The following is a 22,807-nucleotide window of genomic DNA, read 5'->3' on the forward strand; positions in this document are numbered from 1 at the left end:
AAATGGGTTCTATTTAGCACCAAAAAGGGTTCTGCCATTGTTACCAAGTCAAAAGTTTAAAAGTGTAAAAGTTGTTTGAAAGTAAAAGAAAATAAATACATATCTGATAAGACATTTTAAATTAACAAATGGTACATACATTTAAGTACAAATGAGTTTTTTTTTTTTTATAACATTAAAATAGTGGTGCATGTGTAAATTGATATTCTGATAAAAGACAAACTAATAAAATTAATGGTTTATTTGAAAGGTTCTCAAATATAACGTTTCATTTGGTACATAAACATCACCATTTCGTATTTATGACCCATGTTTGTATTTTCTGCACAATTGCTATTAGCAGTATCATAATATTAATATATAACATTATCAGAGGTTTAAAGAGATTTACAATAAGTTTCAAAGAAAATAGAATTAAATATTTCTTTGCTGGTTTTGACAAGGCTTTATAAGAGAACTTTTAATTATCACATTTGATCTGAACACTTTATAAATTACACCTCTGAGACCTTTTTCAAAGTATTCCATTGACCTGAATTAACTCAATTCTAAAGGCTCTTTAGACAGTGGTGTAGCGAGAGACCCCCGGACAGGAGCGGAAGGGAGACGGGATGCTGGGAAAGATGCTCAGGAACACAGGTGAATGAGGAGGTGCAGTGCTTGTGGGTATTTGCCTCCTCTGACGGTGTGGCATGTAACGGAAGTTCAGCGGAGGTTTGACGGCGCGAACAGAGCCGCCTGCTTCCTCAGATGAGTCGGACTCGGCAGATTCAGTGGATTCGCTGGAAGAGGTTGGAATGGTGGTGTCTACTGCTGGGAGTGATCCGGGTCCTGCAGGGATGGCCTGATACACAGGGTCGGCTAGCTGAGGTGTTACTGCTCCAACATCTTGGATTGATGGCTTATGACCATGAGGAATATGAGCGTTGTGGGTTGTAGTTTTGGAAAACTTGTCCTCTTGCTGTGTCGGAGTGACAGCATGCACCTGTGAATCAGTGACAAAGTGCTGAGTGACCTCCTCGGGAACATTCTAAAATGATTAACGTGGCTAACGTGAAAAACACTTAAAGGGATAGTTCATCCAAAAATGAATATTAGCCCATGATTTACTCACCCTCAAGCCATCCTAGGTGTATATGACATTCTTCTTTCAGATAAATACAATTGGAGTTATCTTAAAAAACATCTGGCTCTTCCAAGTTTATTATGGCTTATCCATATTTACACCTATATAAATCGTAATATCTAGCTTCCGCTAACTGTCGTACGTACATTCATGAGAGAGTGGCATCCAGTGGATGACGTAGGTCGTAGGCAAACGTGTTGACGAACGTGGAAGCACAGAGGAGAGAGCAAAACAAAACACCAGTCACAAATTAGTAGTACAAAACGAGGGTTTGTAGAGAAAAATGTCAGAGGATTTCAACATAAGCCAAGAGGACACTGGTTTTCCTTTGCTGTAAACAAAACTTGTTTCTCGCGAGACTAGCATATTCTTACCAGAGCTTACTCTACGACTACGTCATCCGCTGAATGCCACTCTCTCGTGAACTTGCGTACTACAGTTAGTGGAATTAGAGATTAAGTTTTATAAAGTTGTAAGTATGGATATTTTTCTTACTCAAATGTATCGCTTCACTTCGGGAGGCCTTTAAATAACCCCCCAGAGCCGGACTTCTTTTATAATGGATTGGTTCAATTTTTTGGACTTCAAATTTTGGGTTACCATCCACTCCCATTATAAAGCTTGGAAGAGCCAGGATGTTTTTTTAACATAACTCCGATTGTATTCGTCTGAAAGAAGAAAGGCACATCTAGGATGTCTTGAGGGTAAGTAAATCATGGGCTAATTTTCGTTTCTGGGTGAACTAACTCCTTAACGTGGCTTAATGCATTAAAACAGGACCAAACTCTTTACACACATTATTAATAAAGCATATTATGTACAGACAAGCAGATTAGTCCAGACTAAGAATTCAGTGTGTTTACACATTAAGCATTTTATGGTTTAATTTTATGGTTTTCCAAAAATGGTTAACGAGTGATTAAAAGCATTGTGTTCTTATTCTGGACTCATCTGTTTGTCTGTACATTGTATGCCTTATTAATAATGTGTTTACTGAGGTTCGTTATTTAAAAACACTGTCTTAATGCACTAAGCCATGTTAAGTGTTTCCCTTGTGACGTGGGTGCAGGACGCTTAATGCGTAATTGAACCTGTTGCCTTCACATTCTGGGCTCATCTGCTTGTCTGTTTACGGAGTTTGGTCCTTTAAAAACACAGTTCTAATGCATTAATCCATGTTAAGCGTTTTTTTTTCACGTTAAAGGGTTAGTTCACCCAAAAATGAAAATTAGACTGTGTTTTACTTACCCTCGAAGCATCCTATGTGTATATGACTTTTTTCTTTCAAATGAATCCAGTCGGAGTTATATTAAAAATTGTCGTGGCTTTCCCAAGCTCTATCATTGCAGTCAGCGGGTGTTTCTGTTGAACAGTCCACAAGTATGTGCATTCATTATTAAATGTTGCTTAAATGGGTTCGGTGGGTGTGTATAGGGGTTTTGTGTTGTGTGTATGTGTTTTTTTGTTAGAAATATATATATTTATTAATTAATAAACACTTTTCTCTCACTTCCATTATCTGTCATATGCCAAAAGCCGTTCAGGTGGATGACACAGCACTTATGCGCAGCGCACGCCCCTCTGAAATATGCTAGTCTTGCGAGTTTGTTTGTAGGAGCAAAGGAAGCAAAGTTTCCTTACTTTTGAGTTTGTAATTTAGCTTTGGTATTGGTTTATATTGTTGTTTTATGTCGTTTTTCTTTGAAATTTTTTGTTTTGAAATTCTAGTTTTTTACTTGTATTTTGTTTTGTTCTCTCTCTGCATTCGTCTCTAATCACGCAACACCGACGTCTTACGTCATCTGCTGCAACGGCTTCCACAAATGACAGATAACGGAAGTGAGAGAAAAGTGTTTATTATGTTTGAAATATGGATATTTTTCTTACAAAAATGCATGCAATCACTACAGGATGCCTTTATTCACCCACCGGAGCCATGTGAGGCATGTTTTATTATGAATGCGTGAGCTTTATTTGATGACTTCAATGACTTTTACTCACACCTAGGATGCCTCGAGGGTGAGTAAAACACAAGCTAATTTTCATTTTTGGGTGAACTAACCCTTTAAGTGTTTTAGAATGTCCCTATCCTCACAAAAACATACAGTACATACAGCACAAGCAGTGTAGTCTGAATAAAAAAACAAATAACTCTTATGAGTCAAGACACTCACTAAAGCCTAAAACACACTATGATTTTAGCAATCCTGTAAGATCACTGCATGTCACATTGTGCGACATGGATCTAATAAACTTGGCTATGGCATGTGTGACTATTGACTCATCTACTAGGACACACATTACTATAGAAGAATAAAACGTCCTCAGCAATCACTAGTGCTAAACAAAAAGAGCATGATAAATCACACTGGCAGCTGTATTTCTATGTGTGCTGTAAAAAAGTGGAAGCAGCTAAAAAAGAGGGGATAATACTTGAGGTAAGAAGTTTTATGTTTTAGCACTGTGTCGTGATGATTTCATGTTGCATTTTTATTGGTTGGTCAGTAACCGTAGATCGTACCAGCAAACACACTGTGTGATCATGCTGTATCATAGGCTCTTTGGTTGCATGACCGTGACAATGGCCGTCTTTGAACCTCTCTCACTGTACGACCACAGATTAGGAGCCATGATCACAGAAATTGCTATGATCATTTTACAATGTCAATATTTTCGGGAAGCCGAAAAGCGTGCAGTGTGTTTAGGGCTTAAGGCACATTTATTAGTACTTTGGTCACTTAAAAAATAAAAATAAAAACACTCTTCACACAGTTTGCCTTTACCAACTTTCAGCGGTAAATTTTACATCCAAAAAGCACTAAAACTACATCACTTTATACATGTATCACTAGCTAAGCTTGTCATCCAACAAACACACACTAAGAAACACTAACAAAATCCTCAGTGTTAAATTAACACTGCTCAATATTTATATAATCCACACTCAGTGTTAAAACGGCAACAATGAATTAGTCTTAAAGTTAATGAGATAATTAGTTGATTAATTGGATGATGATTGAGCATTAGTGAGGAACACCTGCTGTTAAAGTGCCCCTATTATGGATTTTTGAAAATTACCTTTCATGCAGTGTGTAAAGCCTTCTACATACTGTACAATTTTAGCAATCCTATAAGATCATTGCTGGTCAAACTGTGCAACATAAATCTAATAAACTTGGGTACAGCATGCATGTAGACTGTACGATGATGACACCTATTGACTCGTAGGCTACGGCGCACTTTCTATAGAAGAATAAAACGTCATTAGCAATCGCTTGTGTTAAACAAAAAGAGCATAATGAATCACACTTTGAAACGCTGTACACAAAGCAGCACTGCGCTCACAAACGCTGCTTTATCAGGCATTACAGGCATGATGAAATGGAATTGAGACCAATTGGACCAATCACTGCAGATTAGCGTCACGCAAAGGAGCGGTTTGGAAAAATTAATCGTTGAGTGAATTGTTTTGGAGTCGTTGAGCAAATAAGGTAAAATAAATGCATATTATAAAACAATGAAAGTGTTTTTTATCCTTACATGCATGTCAACCTGTTGTTGGGGACTCACAAAACCAAAATATGAACCTTTCATTACCCATAATAGCGGCACTTTAACAAACTGAATGACCAAAAGAAAGAGAAACATAAATGAGGCCCAATGACTTTAGATGTTGATGTTTTAGTTTTGTTTGAAGTTACCATTATTGAGGTCATTGTTTGCTTTAGTTGGGCTCTTTACCCTTGACTTTAACCTTTAGAATTTCTTTGATTGTCACAGCAGTGTGTTTGTGTAGACATGTTTGTTATGGTAAAAAAAACAAGATAAAATGTGGTCAGGTGTTTGTTATGTTTAAATAAAGACATAATCAGCATATAATGGCTTGAATAACTGATTTCATTCAGAGTATAATTTTCATTCGGAGTGTTGGTGTAGTGGTATATGCTCAAGTAGTCACATGTATGTATTTATTATTAGTGTTATTAGTTAACATTTATTAAATAGGACAGTGTTTACTTTAAATTATTATTCTTTTTTTGCATAAAGTACTGTGTAATGATGCCAATTAGGGTGATGCTAGGGGCGATAGTGAGCCGCAGGGCAGAGAGCGTCATTTATATATGAAGAAGTCACACTGCCAGTCACTAATGAATGGAAGTTAAGATCATTTTACTGACTCAGACCTTTGAGTCTCATTCAGCAAAGTGAACAAATCTTTTTTCGAGTCATCTCGTTCATTTTGTTAATTTTAGCAAAATGTAATTAAAATGTTATGTGTTACTTCCCTAACACATCTACTACTTACGCAAACGTTGATCACGCTACAAACAATACAAAAATTATAAAAAAATATATATAATGCTATAAGAAACAGAAAAGATTAATTAATTATTAACCTGGGTCTTTAGCCTATGATTAGCTCGCCTCACCTCTTATCTGACAAGCCTTCGGGTTTGAGTCGATAGATGAACTAATCAATTCTCTTTCCGTCTCAGACTGCATTGGATAAGTATGGGGCTGTCACGTGATGAACGAATGACTCAAAACACCAGAAGACTCGAGAGATGAACTAATTAATTCTCTTTCCAGCTCAGACTGCATTTGTTAAGCTATGGGGCTGTCATGTGATGAACGAACGACTCGAAAAACCCGAAGACTCAAGAGTTAACTAATCAATTCTCATTCCAGCTCAGACTGTCACGTGATAATCGAACGACTTGAAAAACCAGAAGACTCGAAACAGGTGAACTAATTTCAGTACATAACCCATAGGATGTTGCACTTGCGCAACTGAACGAATCACTCCCCGAGATGACTCGTTCGTTCCGAGTCACATTAAAGGTTCGTTCAAAATGAATGAATCATTCAAAAACGTAGCGGAAAAGTACTGTATTTGGCCTGTAGGTATATAGAGCTTTGGCAATGTTTGAGATTTCATGTAATTTGAAAGATGTAGCCACCGAATTAATTTTGTGCCAAAGCAATGGAAAATGATCCACAGTTTAGCCGTATAGCTGCTGTTGTGCTTAATGTGTGAAGAGGTTTGGAAAAGTGATGTATTGAGAAATGGGTCCTACAGTAAAAACTATAATGCGGTGAGATTGTACTGTACCACAAAATAATGGCAAAAAAAAAAAAATTCTGACTGGCTTCATGCAAAAAGCAAACATATCTCACAAGCAATGTAGTCTGATTATGAAACAACTGACTCTTATGAGAAGTTTGTAAAGAGTGGATGTTGGCTCACATTATTATTATTATTATTATTATTATTATTATTATTATTATTATTATTATTATTATTATTTTAAGATGTTTTTTCAAAATATTTGGGAACATTTTTCTAATGATAAATAACTCTAATGTTTTTTCAGCATAAAACAAAAAGTGGTTTCAGGAAAACAGTGGAATCATTATTTCACCATTTGCTTGCTGCTAGTGGCGCCGAAACTTCACACTTCCTGCTTTAAATTGGGGATTGATCAAATCTTTTTTTTTTTGGAGCAATAAGATATGACATTGCCTTTAAGTCCTCCTGGAAAGTTCCTACACTGTAATTCCTGTCAAAATAACTTGTTAAACAGAAAAAAGAAAAAAAAACTGTTTTACTAGACACAAGACAGGAAGTGTTTTTGTTGTTGTTGTTGTTGTTGTTGTTGTTGTTTTTAGCATTGATGCAACAAAACTGTTGATTAAGAGCAAAGGGATGTGCATGTGGTGTGTAACTGATGCTGACATGATTTGAAGAAATCATCATGAGACAACAAGGACAAAAGAAGAAAGGAAGGAATTAAAACAGTCCACTTTAGTCTTTTCATTCAGACTTTTCTGTAGTGAGAGTATGATAAGTCTGCAGGGAGGTTCAGATCAGCTCTACTGGGTTTGGCTCAGTATCCTTCTGTTACATTGAGGTGTTGATTTACCTCAGTCATCTGGCTTTTAGAGCTGGAAAGTTCTCGCTTTCCAGAGTGTGACCTGGAGAAATAACCTGACAAAAAATATATATATATATATATATGGATATTTAGGGTACCTGTGGGCGAAATATTTCACAGGACACCTTCACATCTTGCTGGCCATGGCCAAAAACCTCCCCAACACAGAACCCAACAGGCTGAAATGAAAACAGACACACAGAATAACCACACTAGAGAAAGCAGACAGTTTGGAAAATTAAAGGAACACTTAATCATATGAAACTTTTTATGGAGTGAGAAAAATAACAGAGAAAATGTTAATAGTGGTGGATGTTACGTCATTCACATGGGATCCAATTTACATGGACGTAATGGCCGTTGGCAGCAACTCACCTCTTTACCTTCATGTCCTGGCTTACACACAACCTCAGGGAATGAAGCAACTGAGCATTCCCGAACAGTGTACTCCACAAAACTAGCGGGAACAGGAGAGCTCTAAGAAATGAAATAAAAAGATTCATTAAATCTGGCCAGGGCAGAAGTCAGTGTCATCGTATTAAAGGGTTGATTCATCCAAAAAAGTATTCTGTCATCACAAACTGCATTTTTATTGAGTACTTGGAGTACTTTTATTGACTACTTGGATTTGTTTCGCACACAAAGTAATTAAATGGCTTCAGAAGAATGTTACTTTTATTATGCTTTTCTGTCCTTTTTAGAGCATGACAATGTCTGTCTGCATTCACATTTATCAAATGTCAAATTTTAGGGTGAATTTAAATTAAGGATGGAAATGTCTAATAAAAGAAAAATGTATATGCCATGATCATGGTTCAGTGTCATTAGACTTGCAAGAATAATTTTCACACAACGGTTAGGTATCATCGTTCAAACCGGTTATGTGGGTATTAATGCTAATTAGACAGAAGGTGGTGCTGGGAGAGTAAGGGTCACATTTACTGTTGTTTGGCAAAATTTTGCAGATGAAATCCAGTCATTTCAATAGGAATCTGTGTGATCTGAAAATTAGTGAAAAAGTTTCCTGCGCAGAAAGTGACTTCCATGTGAGCTGTGCTTTAAGGCACCAGAAGAGCTGGGACAATCACACTCTTCTGTATCAGCTGTGCCACAAGGATATGTTTTTTTATGTGTATTTACGCTTTGGTTTGAAAGACAACAGCGCATTGGCGCAGCACGGCTGACACAGAAGAGCGTACGCTGCCTGCGTTCTGCTCAGAATTGTCAAAATGGCGCTACGCTGATTTGGAGAGACACAGAGGAGAGGAACTGTTGAATAAAAACATTATTTTTGTTTTCTTTGTGTACAAAAAGTATTCTCGTCGCTTCATAACATTACGGTTGAATCACTGATGGCAGATGGACTATTCTGATGATGCTTTTCATACTTTCCTGGACCTTGACTGTGTTATTTACTTGGCAGTCTATGGGACAGTCTCAAGCTTCCCTGTTTTCTTCCAAAATATCTTAAATAGCAACATTTTGAATGCATCTAAATGGTGATTCAAGCTAGTGTAATCTATCTGATGTAACAGTGAACAGTTAATGTAGTGGATTAAAAACAACACATTGTCTGTTTCACCGCAACTTCAAAAAAGGCAATACAATATTGTTGAAACTAGCGCTGGAAACCTGAGGTAATTACTGTATGTTACTCTGATTTCTGTGCAGAGCTTCTCCGGCAATTTTGTCTGCTGTTTAAATGCACAAGCCCTTTAAATTCTAATGAATTCTGATTAGTTCTCAGTCCCTTATGAAAATTAACCAAGGTTTTATTATAGTAAAGGTGTAATAATCATGTTTGTTTGGTTTTGGGATATTGATTACCATTTGTAAACCCACAATTTTACTACAAATACTGTACCAGGGTAAAACTATGGTTAAAGTAGCAAAGCCATGGTTAATTTGTGGTTACCATGGTTTACTTATTATAATTTTTTTTTTTGTTTTTTTTTGTTTTTTTATCATACATCACTGAGGGTGATCCCAGCACATGGATTCTCTGTATCATTATCATCATAGCTGTTGTGTGAACTTCACTATTCTTTTAAATTTTAGATGATTTTTAGAACTCTGTAGTTATAGTTATTGTTATAATTCTTGGTGTGAACGGGCCTTTACACATCGTTATGTTACTGACAACGGATTTTTTTTCCCACTAAATTTTACTGAAATTGTACTAATGTGCAACCTTAACAAAAAGTGTGATTCTGTACTGTGATGTGCTGTTGCGTGAGAGGTGCTAATCACCTGTAAAATACTGGGCTCCAATTAAGGCCTGGTAGCCCCAGGCCACAGTACCTGTATGCTGCCCAAGTGGACCCAGGGGGGCTGGATACTCATCATACAAGTAACCTTTCATTAACAGGTATAGGACACTTGAAAAAAAAAAAAAAAAAAAAAATCTCAAACTAGAAACAAACTTTTAACCCCTTAACTCAATCAAGGCAGGGAGTATGAGACAGGTGCACACACATTTCTGCACATCAGGCTTCTACCAGCCACCCCCTCTTCAAAACTTATGCAGTTTAGAACTGAACAGACATAATCATTACCAGGACAATCACCAGATGCAAAAACTCTTGCTTGAAACCAGGAAGTATCATCTATGCACCCCATACTTTGACCCAGTTACGTCCTCTGTGGTGACCAGTAAAATGATATATTTATATATCCCACTACCAATTCCTTTCATACCAGCTTCCAACCTTAAGCCAATTGGTTCCCCAATTACTTGGGGAAAAAAAAACAGTTATTCTTAATCCGAGTGAATCTCAATCTCCAGTGTATAATACACACCCTGCACTGTCTATTTCTCATCTAAGGAGCAATCAGAACAGGAGATTAAACAAAATCTTGTTCATAGGCCCTATAATCACAGCTCCTTTCCCTTTATTAAATATTTTTCAAATTTATGAAAACCATACCAGAAAAAAATATCTATTGTAACAGTGACCTCCTTTCACAAGGTTTATTTTGGGTGCTAAGCTCATCCTGACCACTAGGTGACACAAGTAGCCTCACTTTTTTCTGTATAAGACAGGAATCAGTAAGAAGCAGATTCCATATAAATCCCTCATGGCTTATTTGTTATACAAACAATCCTGGTCTGAGAAATTATTTGTTTGCTGCTCAACAGTAAGTTTTGTTTACTTTAACCTCTAGTGGAGTTTACTGTTTTTAATGTTTTGTGTATAATGTTTGTTTGGTTACTGTATGGACTCTGATCAGTTGTTTTCTAGAGGATTTTAATTTGTTCCAGTCCATACTAATGTTGCATGCTAATGACTATGAGGAGTGGATGAAAAACTGTGGTGTTACTTTTAATGTGTTATCGCGCCTGTCCAACGATTAAACCCAAAGCTAACTGGCCTACCTCTGCAAGGATTTCTACATTGCTTCTGCCATCTCATGAACAGACAAGACTGTTAAACTGCCCATAAACTGCACTAATTTACAAAAATGTATTGCTGAAGATTCTGTATTCAAAACCCTGCTCATTTATTCTGGACATTGTGTTTTGTTTTTTGTTTTTTTGTATTATTACACCATAACCAGTAGGACCTCTTGCAAAATTGATTCCCCCTTTTACTCCTATAACAGGCCTGGTTTAAAATAGTGGGGACAATTATACTATATATATGCACATGCAGATATACACCAACACTGAACCCCTTGTTTCTTTTTAAATAAAACAAAGTTAATATCTTCTCATCCTTATCCTATCATTCAGGCCATTTGGGCCACTTGTCTTTAGCCTCTAAATCCATATATGCTCTTTATATAACCGATGTCTGGTCGTCCATCACCTATTGTGTTTCAGCCCTTGGATCCACACATTTTTGACTCCATGTTTCCTGAAATGCTCTTTAAAGGGTCTGTCTCCAAGTCGTTCCTACTGACCCAGATCAAACAGTATACCTATGTTGGTATAAACGTGTTTTGATGGTATTTCCTGTTTGGCCCACATACTGTTTACCACATCTGGCTCACAGAATAACATAAATGCAATTCTTAATAACCAACGAGATTCTCTGTAAGTGGAAAGCCTCCTGTTTTCCCCTAGTTTCTTGCCCCCCACTGACCTTTCTCCGGTCGCCAGAAGATGGCTATGTACCAACAAATCTCTAAGGTTTATATTTCGCCTGTAATAAGACAACACCGTGACTCCTTCGCCTGCTGGGGTGCATGCCAAGATTTCAGAAAAATTCTGACCCCCTATATATTAGACTCCTAGCACCTGGTGAAAATGTAAAAGTAGCCCGGGACCAAGGCCATATTCTCTGTGATAGACTGGGTAAGTAAACCACTGCTTGAACCACAATGCTTCTTATAAATTGTCCATAGCCATGTTCTGGAGTATCCCCTACCCTGGATAGCTTTGAAATGGACCCCTTTAGTCTCCTGAAAATCTTTATCTCATGTACAAATCCTGCTAAATCATAATAGTTGTGCCCGAACAATGCTCGGAAAGTATGGCAGGGATGATAGCTGTGATAATGTAATAGCGCATTGGTGTCAGTGTCCTTAAAAAAGACTTTGAAGTCCAATTTCCCGGAGGTCACAAATCCCGGCCCCTTATACATTGTTGTATCCAGGAAAACCACTGCCCACTCATCCAATACCACTCTAACCTTAATGGAGGAATGATGAGAATTGAGCCTCTCCAAAAAGCTTTCAAAATCCATGTTGTGGCCATGCTCCCACATTCCCCAAACATCATCCAAAACCCTAAAAATAACAAAGGGTAACTTGGTATATTCAGAAAAAAACAACTCCTCCCATTGCGCCATATAGATGTTAGCATATGCCTGTGCAAACCTCTTGCCCATGGCCATCCCCTTGACCTGTAAATAAAATTGCCCCTCAAATTCAAAACCGTTCTAAGTCAAACTCAACTCAAGAAGCTCCAAGATCGCCTCCCCCAGACAGGAAGCATCCAGAAACTTAATAAAACATTTTCATACCTCCCTCAGGCTCAAAGGGGTTTTGATATTTGTATATAAACTCTCCACATTCAGTGAAAACAAAAAAGCTTCAGGGGGAACAGTAAGACCCCTAACTCCCCATAAAAAATATATATATATCTTAAGTGTCCCTTACATAAAGGGGGTGCTTGGTTGATGGATTTAAATAAAAATAAGGGGTCTGCCACTTATTCAGGGGCTTATGGACTTTGGGCAGTAATTAAAAACATTTTGGTCTGGGCTTGGGTTCCCCCAATAAATATTCTGCCTGTCACCGACAGATGTATCAGTTAGGAATATCACACTTCCCTCATCATCTGGTTTAATTATAATGTCCCTCCTGTGGGACAATTTCTCCAAAGTTTGTATTTCTGCTACTGTTAAATTAGGAATTGAGTCTTGTGTTCCTGCAGCCACTTCCTGGACATCATTCACATTCCTCATGAAAAAATCCTAAATTTCCCCCGGTAAGTTCTGGGGTGAAGGAATCCAGCTCGACCGTAAGCAAAAAGGTCTTGCCCAAATCAAATCTGAGCTCAGCATAAAGAAAACTGTGCTCTGCATTTTAACAAAAAATCCACCAACAAAGACATCTTTTTGAACTAAAAGGGAAGGGATAAACGATAAGCTTTTGTCAACAATTGAAAACTGTACCAGAGATAATTCAAAAATCAAATTAATAACCGATCCCTTCCATAATGGATCCTTTTCTATGGACCCAGTAATTTTGAGTTTAAATGTCCCATCCAGTGCCTACACATAGCCTCTGCTGTTTGTGGTGCCCAGTGAAGCTTGTCTGCCTCCGTTTGGAACAATTCACAGGATAAAAAATGGAATACTGTGGCCTGCTTTCTCAATGCAGCTGTTTAACATCTTCAGGATCTCCACTTGTTGACCTCAGCAACCCCTTATAATAGTTCATTTTCCACCAATGTTCCAATGCTTTCTTTATAATCGTCAGATTACCTTGGTCCCTATTATTAATTCCAAAAGCCAAAACAACATGTTGGGTATTGGCTGACATTGGGGTCCTGTGCTTAATAATATGATATGCTTGGGCCAAATTCGCCCCCGGGTAATAATTTACCACCACAATTATGTCATCAATGGGTGAAAAAATACCCACATTTTAGTTCCTAATAACTCTACTGAGGGCCAAACTCCAATTTTTATATTTGACACCATGGTGATCATGCTTCTTATGTAGGCTCTGGGCTGCCCCTTGGGGATCTACACTAACCACCCCCTTATCTCTTGGCTTTGGAAACTGTAAGCCTGTTGAAAAACCTATGGAAGTGCTTTTACATGGAAGCCCTCTGCTCCGGCCCGCAATGTAGGACTCCCCCTGAATTATAAGCTGAGCCTGACCTGGTTCCAGGAACCATGACCAACTAAGCTCCTCCTGCAATTTGCCCAAATGTTCCACCCCCGGACTCCTCTGGACCTGTTCTTGCTCCAGGGCCTCCCGTTTGTCCATGCCACAGGTAGGCTCCATGACCTTCGTTCTGGTGTCCTACAATGCCTCACTGAAGGTATTGGAGGATCTTGGGCTGTTGTTACAATCTCATTACATACATCCTCCTGCATAACTCAATGCAAAGATGCAATATACGCAACTCCGTCTCTGCACCCCACTCCCTCAGATTCTGCTGAGAGCTTTCTGGCATTCCCCTCCCTGCTGCTCCTTTTGCTATCCCCAGGGTTTTCTCTGTCATCAGTGTTCATCCTCCTCAGCTACCGAACTTATTGTTGACTCCCAGATAATTTTCATATCTGTCCAGGTCCATCTCACCACCGCCTACCTCCAGCGCAGCCACGATGAATCCAACAACTCTTCCCTGGCCTCCTGGAGAGCCTCTGGATCTGCTCTCCCTTCCCAAGTCCCCCGGCTCTAAATCCAAGTGGACCAAGGAGGGAGCTACAAACTTCCAAAAAGAACCCCCCTCCTCCCCCAAATCCCTTGTAACAACCCTGCCAGAACCCTACTTCCGATCTCTCCAACCATCAAAAGGCCAATCTTACACTCAGCAGGAAACACCAGTTACCTAGCAGCAGAACTGCCAGGTTCCTGGTCAAACATGCTCCGAACCAGCGAACCCAGCCCAAGCCTGAAGTCTCTGACCAAATAAATGCATCCCAGCATCTCACTTCTCCCCAGAGAAAAAATATTACCAAGAAAGAAAGGCCCACTACAAAAGCATGCAATGTCAAGTGTCCAATGGCTCTGGCCAAGTTTAGGTGTTTGAAAATTACAACAGCTCCCCCCTGCCCAGCAACCGGCTGGGAAGGTTTGGAATAGGGATACTGAGGCAAGGGCATGGGCCAATGCGCGTTAGATTATACCACCCTCCCTCCAGGAGAAATGCCCAGATGCGCATGTGGGTTATACTAAAGCAAAACCAAAGACAAAAAAGATATTTTTCTTGTAGGGTTATGAAAAGCAGGGCTCTAGCTTCTAGGGTTTTGAAGGTAAAAACGAAACTATGCAAGCAAACTCGCATCCGCCCCCTAATCCAAATTGACTGATCAACTCTTTGACTGACTCTGTCTGGGAGATGCCCTCTGGGCATCGGGCCTGGGATAAAAGACACAATGGTGGAAAGGGCTAAGTATCTGGCTCATATGGCTACAATCGGTAGGATTTAGGGCAACTCTTTTTGGAACCAAACCAAATCTCTTGTAAGGATTGTAGAAAACAACTAATTTGTTTGCCCATCAGGCCATAGGTGTTAGGTATAGAGCAATCTTTGGTACCAGGTGAGGTCTATCCAGAGCCAGGCTAAAAGAGTGTCTGGCCCACAGTGTTACAGTGGTTAGGTTTTGGGCAAGGGTTGATTTAGAGTTAGATCCGACTAGATCTGGGAACGTGAAGTTCTTGACTGAACTTGTTCCAGGCCAGAGAACCAGACTGCAACCCAAAAAGGTCACAACTGCTCAAACAGTATCTAGCCCACTCAGATCCTGTCATGCAGACCACAGAACGGCTCAAGCGTTTAAGGCTAAATATGCATAAACCAGTGCTAGTGAGACCCATGAAATGGTTCTGTGAATAACCTGGTCCGACAGCTCTGGCCAGGGTTAAGTGTTAGGAAACCCAACACCATACAATATCCGCTGTGACTTTCACCTGTCTAGTAGAGTAACATGTTACCCTTGGGAGATATCATATGGAAACACAGTGTTAGCTTTCACTGTTGTGATGATAATACTCAGCTCTATATTTCTTTGTGGCCAGGTGAAATGTACCAATTTGAAAAAAAAAAGGGAATGCATAGTCGATATAAAAAAACTGGATGACGAGTAATTTCTTACTGCTAAATTCTTAAAAACAGAGGTGTTATTTATTGGACCTAAAACCTCTTTGCAAAAACTCTCTGATCAGATCACAGAGACAGAGCAACAACACCTGGATCTGGTTTAATCATTCTCGGGGACTTTAATAAAGCAAATCTTTCCGGTGAACTGCGCAAAACAGGCTTTTTCTCCCCACTGCTCTTCTCCCTCTACACCAACGACTGCATCTGTAAAGACTCCTCTGTCAAACTCCTGAAGTTCGCAGATGACACCACAGTCATCGGTCTCATCCAGGATGGCGACGAGTCTGCTTACAGACAAGAGGGTGAGCAGCTGGCTGTCTGGTGCAGTCTTAACAACCTGGAGCTGAACACACTCAAAACAGTTGAGATGATAGTGGACTTCAGGAGAAACCCTCCTTCACTCTCCCCACTCACCATCATAGACAGCACTGTGGCTGCAGTGGAGTCATTCAGATTCCTGGAAACCACCATCTCTCAGAACCTGAAGTGGGACAATCACATTGACTCCATTGTTAAAAAGGCAGCTGAGGAAGTTTAATCTGTCACAGGAGCTGATGAAACAGTTCTACTCAGCCGTAATTCTGTCCTGTGTACTTCAATAACTCTGGTTTGGTTCAGCTACAAAATCAGACATCAGAAGACTACAGAGAACGGTTCAGACTGCTGAAATGATTATTGGTGCTCCCCTGCCCACCCTTCAAGAACTGTATACATCCAGAGTGAGGAAAAGGGCTTAGAAAATCACTCTGGGTCCCTCACATCCAAGTTATACCCTTTTTGAATTTTTGCCATCTGGCAAAACATAGTCTACCTAACATAGTTCGGGAGGCAGTCACACACTGTCAGTTTAAATCTAGATTAAAGATCCATCTCTTTAACCTGGCTTACACATAACAAACTAACACATTTCTAATATTCAAATCCATTAAAGGATTTTTATGCTGCATTAATTAGGACAACCGGAACCAGGAACACTTCCCATAACACCCAATGTACTTGCTACATCGTTAGAAGAATGGCATCTACGCTAACATTAAACTGTTTCTTTCTTATTCTGAGATCACCATAGCCACCAGATCCAGTCTGTAATCAGATCAGATGGTTACTGCAGTTACTAGGATCCAGTACGTATCCAGACCAGATGGTGGATCAGCACCTAGAGATGACCTCGTCAGTCCTGAATATCAGCGGAGATCAGGACAACTAGATGAGCCCACAGAGACAGATCCCTAGTGTCTTGTCCTTGTACCTTGTTTCCTAGACAGCCATCGGGACAAGACCACAGGAACCAGTTGAGTCCTCTGCACAATGTTACTTCACTGAAGCCTGGAATTGAACTGCTGGTCTCGTCTGGCCCGAGGAGAACTGCCCCCCCAAATGAGCCTGGCATCTCCCAAGGTTTTTCTCCATTCTGTCACTGATGCAGTTTTGATTCCTTGTCGCTGTCGCCTCTGGCTTGCTTAGTTGGGGACACTTAGTTTCCAGTGATATTGTTGACTTGATTGCACAGATACTATTTAATCTGAACTGAGCTGGATGATGACATCACTGAATTCAATGATGAACTGCCTTTATCTGAAAACTGAGCATTATTGAAACACTTTTTTCCTATTTAATGCTGTAAAGTTGCTTTGAAACAATCTGTATTGTTAAAAGTGCTATTTAAATAAAGGAGAAAGAAAATGAAAGAAAGTAGCCCATCTTAGCATTGGAACAAGGGTTGGAAAGGCTAGGTTTCAAGCCATCCTTCTACAAATGTTAAGCTTAGGGTGAAGGTCGGTTCGGGGCTAGATTTAGACACAATCAGCCGTGGGAATGCAAAGTTCCTGAATGAACAAACCGCAATACAAAAAGGTCTCAGCCCCATAATCCTAATCCAGCATCGCATTCCATCAAAGGAATAGAGATGAGATTATCTTATTATTCCTAGGTTTGTGAGAGATAGGGCTAGGACCTGTGCCTGCCCCAGGCCAAACTCCACCACCCTTAGAGATGTAAGGGGAAAGCTCAGGGCGTGAGTCAATTAGGGTTCGATCCCACTCCTTCTCCACATCTGTGAGGGGTAGGTTTAGGGTGTGGGTTAGTTCCAGGTTAAATCCGCTTAGACCTCTAAAGCACGTGAGTCGAGAATGTAATTATGCTTAGGGTTAGGGTTAGGGTTACTTGCATGCAACTATACATAATTTATTGTAGTAGTAAGTACATGTAATGTGTAACAAGGACACCTTAAAGTAAAGTGTACCAAAGTGTTTTTTGTTTTGTTTTGTTTTTTTGTTTTTTTTACATTTCTGTCCGCCTCACTTCTGAGATGATGTCTCCGCCCCTGTTGGCAACCATATGAAAAGTAGGCATGCTTGTTCACATAAGAGATCACAAAAAAGCTTGCTGCATGCCATCTAAGATGCCCTTCATGCAACTATGCTTTACATTATTTAAGGCTAGGATACTTATATAGGAATTACTGTTATCAAGTAAGTTTCATTAATAATGTCTCCCCTGTAAAATTTCACAATATAACCCAGTCTTATGGTACCATGGCAAACCTCAATGACAACACAGCTTAATAAATTGGGAAAAACTGATGAATTGTCATCTTTTGTGACCTGATGGGAGGCTCTGGTGATGGTGTTCACAGTCAGGCTAACAGGAAGCGTGCTCTGTCTATTGTATTTAAGGAGGGATGTCTGAGCTGCAGCAATGGCTTCATAACTGTCGACCGGCAGCAGCAGAGGACAGTCCGGACACGTCAAGCGTAACTTCTCTGGAGGGTCTTGGGGAAGGGAAGTAGAGAGATTAGTTCTTTAAGAGAGTAGGATAAAATAAAAAATGGAAGTTGCATTTGATAAAACAGCAGTGAAGCATTGCAGTAGTTTAATTAGTTTATGTGTAATGTGTCATCAATGACAAGTTATGAATGAAAGACATTTTTATCTCAAGTAAGACACTGTATGACATAAGTTACATGATTTGATTGATTTTTATATAGAAAGGGCGACAGTGCACCACATTAAAAGAAATGATATAAGCGGTTTTCATAAACGCTGGCCAAATTTAAAAACGAAACTAAAATTAAATCATCTTTGAGAGCAAGCTACGCAGCTTGCTTACTTTGAGTATAGGGAGCATCGGCTCTGCACCAACTAATCCATGAAATCCATAATAAAAGATACTGAAAATAATGGACAATGAGTTTGAGGAATGATTAATCTTGTCTGTGCACTTGAGTCATGTCACTTCCCAGAAGTAAATGACACATGTCTGTGGACAAAACACATACTGAGTATCTTTTATGTTAAGCACTTCAAACAAAAGCATAGATTAACATATCCTGCTCTGTCATGTGCTTTGGTGCATGTGTGTGCTGTTAACTGGATTTGAGATGCATGAAATGCACATTTATTTTTTATCTTAAGTTATTAACAATTTATTTTTTCCATCTGATTCATTTATTATCAAAGTAATTGTTAGTTGCAGCTCCATTCTAGTTTTACATAAGCTAAAAGGTTCACGTTTTGAGATTTCTATTTTGCAAGGAACAAATGCGTGCAGAAAGAAATGGAAGTAACTGGTTGACCTGGTATGAGTGTGCAGTCATAGCTGTAGAGGTAAGAGAAGCCCCCAGGTGTGTGGAGCACTGTGGTGTTACAGTTTCCAGAGATTTGCTACAACACAGGAAACACATAAATTGTCCATAAACCAGCCTAAAACACCCTTTTTTCTTACTATTTTCTAGACATATTAAAACCAGATTCTGTGAAACATCTGCACTGATTTATTTCATGGATTAATATGAGGTAGAAGTTGGATTAGTCATAATATATTAATATTCAAGTGAACGTTTCTCATGTTTCTCATTTTAAAAAAAAGCCATGCTGCTGTCACTTTTCACCACAATCACTTACCTCTTTTTCACAATGAAAAGCACGGGTTTTAATGTGCAATAATAGATTAAACAAAGCTAGAGATTTTGGTATGAGATCCAGATTTGCATCCGTTAAATGGTCATGATAGAGCTGCATGCAGTGAAAAATGTGAATGGAAAATGTTCTGCTGGTTAATCTTAAACCCATGGTCAATATTTGTGATTGTACCAGATGGAATTTTAAACAGAGGTAAACAACACTACTACACTGTCAACCAGAGGCCATATATTCAATCCAAGCTTTAAGATGTACAGTAGCAGCAAACAATCAAGACGCTGAAGCCTTACTGTTTCCATGAATGGTCTAATAGCACACTTCTTCCATGATTTTGGACTGAGGACATGGCACTTGGTCTCAAGGACATCTAAATCAAGATAATAGACCTTTCCAGCTGGACCCTACAGCAAAGGAAAGTGGACCTATGAAATAAACAGATTCTTGCAAAGATGAAAAATACATATATAGTCTGGCTTTGAATCTGTAAAAACAATTAATGAATAATATGAGTAGATCTATGCCTTTCCACTGTTGAAAATGACAGCACTGTTTACCAACCTGTTGATGCGCCTGGATGTTTGTGATTCTGTTAAGGGCAAATTTGTAACCTGTTTGTCTGTCCTCGTTTATGTACGTGACGGCCAGTCGGGACAACTTCTCCACAGTCTTGTCGTCACAGGGAACATGAACCAGACTTGTCCCCGAGACACACAAAATGTTTGCGGTCAGAAAAATCCAAATCAGAGTCAACATCTTTCTTTCTCATTAGAGGCACTGTCATGCACAGGATTTATTTCAAATGCTATCATCCGTTTATACCAGAAGATCAATGTGACTTTGGAATCAGTTTTGATAAACATTAACAAGATGATCAATGTGTGACCTCACTGTGATGTAAACAGCATGTGTGTGTCATAGTCTACAGGCTCCAAATCTACCCCAAACCTATCCAAACTGATTCACAATATACACTTTTAAATGAAAATACAAGAAGAATAATCAATCAATATTTAAAAAACAAAAAAACACTCTACCTCAGGAATGCTCATTCCTCATCGCGAAGACCAGTCATCTGCAGCAGAGTTTAGTTCCACACAAAACCTCTTGAATTTTCTTGTGAAAATAAAGACCTTGATTGGCTAGTTCATGTGTGTTTGTTTAGAGATAGACCTTAACTTAGAGGAAGGTCGATATTTAGGTCCTGAGAGAGGAGTATTTTGGCTATATACTCCCTCATGCAGTAGTATACTTTATTCGATCAGAAGATGGCGCTGGTATTACAAAGATGCGACAAAAAAAATCCATTCAGATCTTTGTGGATGGACACAGAGCCTGCGTCCCAATGTGCATACTATCCATGCTAAATTGTATGTGATAATAGTAATTTTCAATACTATTTAGGGCAGATAGTGTGATATTAGTTATTTTCAATAGTATTTAGGGCAGATAGGGTGATATATTAATAATTTTCGATACTATTTAGGGCATAGTATACACATTGGGACGCAGGGATACTGAGGTTGAATCCACCAAGGAAACCGGTTTTGCAGTCAAAGTTATCTATGGTCGCCAAAATGTCAGGAAAGTTGTTGTTATTATTATCTAATTCATGCGGCACTGTTTTTGCTTTGTTTCTGAGACGTTCATTTCAAAAGAGTTATAATTATAACTCGCTATTTAACAAAAACATAATCTTCCTTTATGTAATTGTTTTTGAGAGATCCTCAGAAATTAAAATAAAACAACGTGTCTTTTATTCATTCTCGATTAATTAATCTCAACTAAATTTGTCACTAAAGTGATTGATTTAGAACCAGCTGGAAAAAAAAACAATAGAAACCATCACAGAATTTGTAATGTTACTGGTTATAATGGGAATTTTACTGGATTTAATGGAAACTGTAATGTTATCTACTGGTAATCAGTCGCCTTCTACTTCTATGGCTTGTTAAAATTCTAATGGGAATATTCTTCAATATTCAATAATATGTTCTAAAAACACACTACAGGAAACAATTTTTTATGGTTTTAATGGTTTAAAGTTGATGTTTTGTAATGTTTGTAATTTGTATGTGTATTTTTTAGTGGAAACCATTAGAATTTCTGTGAGAGTTTCTATTGTTTTTTTTGTTTGTTTGTTTGTTTGTTTGTTTTTCAGCCACTCCAGTGCTTCTGTTATTATGAATGTGGGAAAACAGTTAAAGCAAAAGTTTATTCTGCCATCTTCCTTGTTATTTTCATAAGTTTTCAAAAGTCATTTATACATGGCTTTTCCATCTTAAGGTAAGTCAGCGTTGCTTTACTGTCCAGTGGTGAGCCAATGAGCCATAAAGCGCCGGAAGTTTTCAGACTCTTGAAAGTTTCTCGCTAAAACATGGTTTAAATTCGTTTCTAGATCTAACCACAAAACTGACAGACTATGAATTAGGCTGAGTTCAGATGACAGGTCTGCGTGAGAGGGAGTGTCCAGCGCGCAGTGCATTCAACACGAGCCTGACGCGCATCCAGAGCATTCAACCGCCCCACCGTCAGCGCACATTTACGTGAACGTCCTCGTTGAAGATGGTGTTTATGGGGAAGGTCTGCTGCTTTTTGCTCTTCTGTGTTTTTGAAGCGAGCGTTGCGCGCCGGACCGAAGAAGCGGAGACCTTGGAGAAGATTGAAAGCGCGCGCTGCGTCTCGCGATGCCTGACGCTTCACATCACGCAGATCACCGCGTTATTCAAACACCTGCAGGTAAGAGCCACCAAGAGTGAATGATTCTCGCTGATAGTTTAGATTAGAAGGTAACTCCGTATTTTGTATGGACAATATAGCCTTTAAGAAGAGCTTCACATTGGCAACTTTCTGATTGCTGACACTGAGTTGAGAAGAATAGCTGTTGGAAATATATAAATAGTATTAAAGGTCGAAACAATAAGCCACAAACACATTACGTGCAAACACATAAAAGCTTACATTCAAAAGGATCAATTAATTGTTTTAACCAACAGCAATTTGTATGCCAGTATCATTTTATGGTGTCTGTTTGTTACAAGCTATTACAATAATACATTAACATAAATTATAATATATTTAAACAATACAGATTGTTTCAAAGCAGCTTCGTAAACAAAACAAAAAATAAAAATAAAAACAACAGTAGGCCTATAAATGTTGCTCAGTTTTGATACAATTTCTGGAAAGCAGAGGTACGGTGTCTTTGTTGCACGTTACATGTTCTTACTATTATAATAACAATAAATTATGCATAATTACATGCAAGTGACCCTAAACCAACCCCTAACCATATAGTAAGTACATGTAGCCAATTAATATTACTCAGTAATTAATGTATAATTACACTGTAACAAGGACACCTTAAAATAAAATGTAACCCTAGAAATACAATAGTGTAACTATTCAGGTAAATTTAGTTCAATAAGTGTGAATATTGTGAATTTCCATAGCTATAAGCTCAGTTCAGCTAAAAAGTCTTTGAAACCGTACATTTACGGTCTTTTGAATCCCTATGTGACAACTAGCCCCAATCCCATTAGTT

General features: G+C 38.8%; 2 protein-coding genes across 2 annotated transcripts in view; one reads left to right on the forward strand and one right to left on the reverse strand.

The window, feature by feature from the left end:
* Positions 1-223: 223 nt before the first annotated feature.
* On the reverse strand, positions 224-20,103 carry si:ch211-262h13.5 (uncharacterized protein LOC571127 homolog). The gene is made up of 7 exons (XM_019069262.2): positions 19,825-20,103; positions 19,557-19,667; positions 18,921-19,008; positions 17,950-18,116; positions 7,438-7,539; positions 7,161-7,241; positions 224-985 (listed from the first exon to the last, which is right to left on the reverse strand). The coding sequence occupies exons 1-7, from the start codon at positions 20,017-20,019 to the stop codon at positions 560-562; spliced, it is 1,170 nt and encodes a 389-aa protein (XP_018924807.1). The 5' UTR covers positions 20,020-20,103; the 3' UTR covers positions 224-559.
* A 1,588-nt stretch (positions 20,104-21,691) lies between these two features.
* LOC109075976 (anosmin-1-like) overlaps positions 21,692-22,807 on the forward strand; it is a 67,949-nt gene continuing 66,833 nt past the window's right edge. Inside the window, exon 1 of the mRNA XM_042748865.1 lies at positions 21,692-22,002. Within this exon, the coding sequence (XP_042604799.1) occupies positions 21,829-22,002 (174 nt within the window). The 5' untranslated portion in view covers positions 21,692-21,828. The remainder of the gene's footprint in view (positions 22,003-22,807) is intronic.

Source organism: Cyprinus carpio, chromosome B22, assembly GCF_018340385.1.
Source record: "Cyprinus carpio isolate SPL01 chromosome B22, ASM1834038v1, whole genome shotgun sequence".
Classification (NCBI taxonomy): domain Eukaryota; kingdom Metazoa; phylum Chordata; class Actinopteri; order Cypriniformes; family Cyprinidae; genus Cyprinus; species Cyprinus carpio.

Coding starts and splice junctions, on each gene's coding strand:
- si:ch211-262h13.5 (XM_019069262.2), bottom strand. CDS start 20,019: ATGTTGACTCTGATTTGGATTTTTCTGACCGCAAACATTTTGTGTGTC. Junction 18,117..18,920: donor TGACTGCACACTCATACCAG/GTCAACCAGTTA, acceptor CCCTTCCCCAAG/ACCCTCCAGAGAAGTTACGC. Junction 986..7,160: donor GTGAAATATTTCGCCCACAG/GTACCCTAAATA, acceptor ACTGATTCACAG/GTGCATGCTGTCACTCCGAC.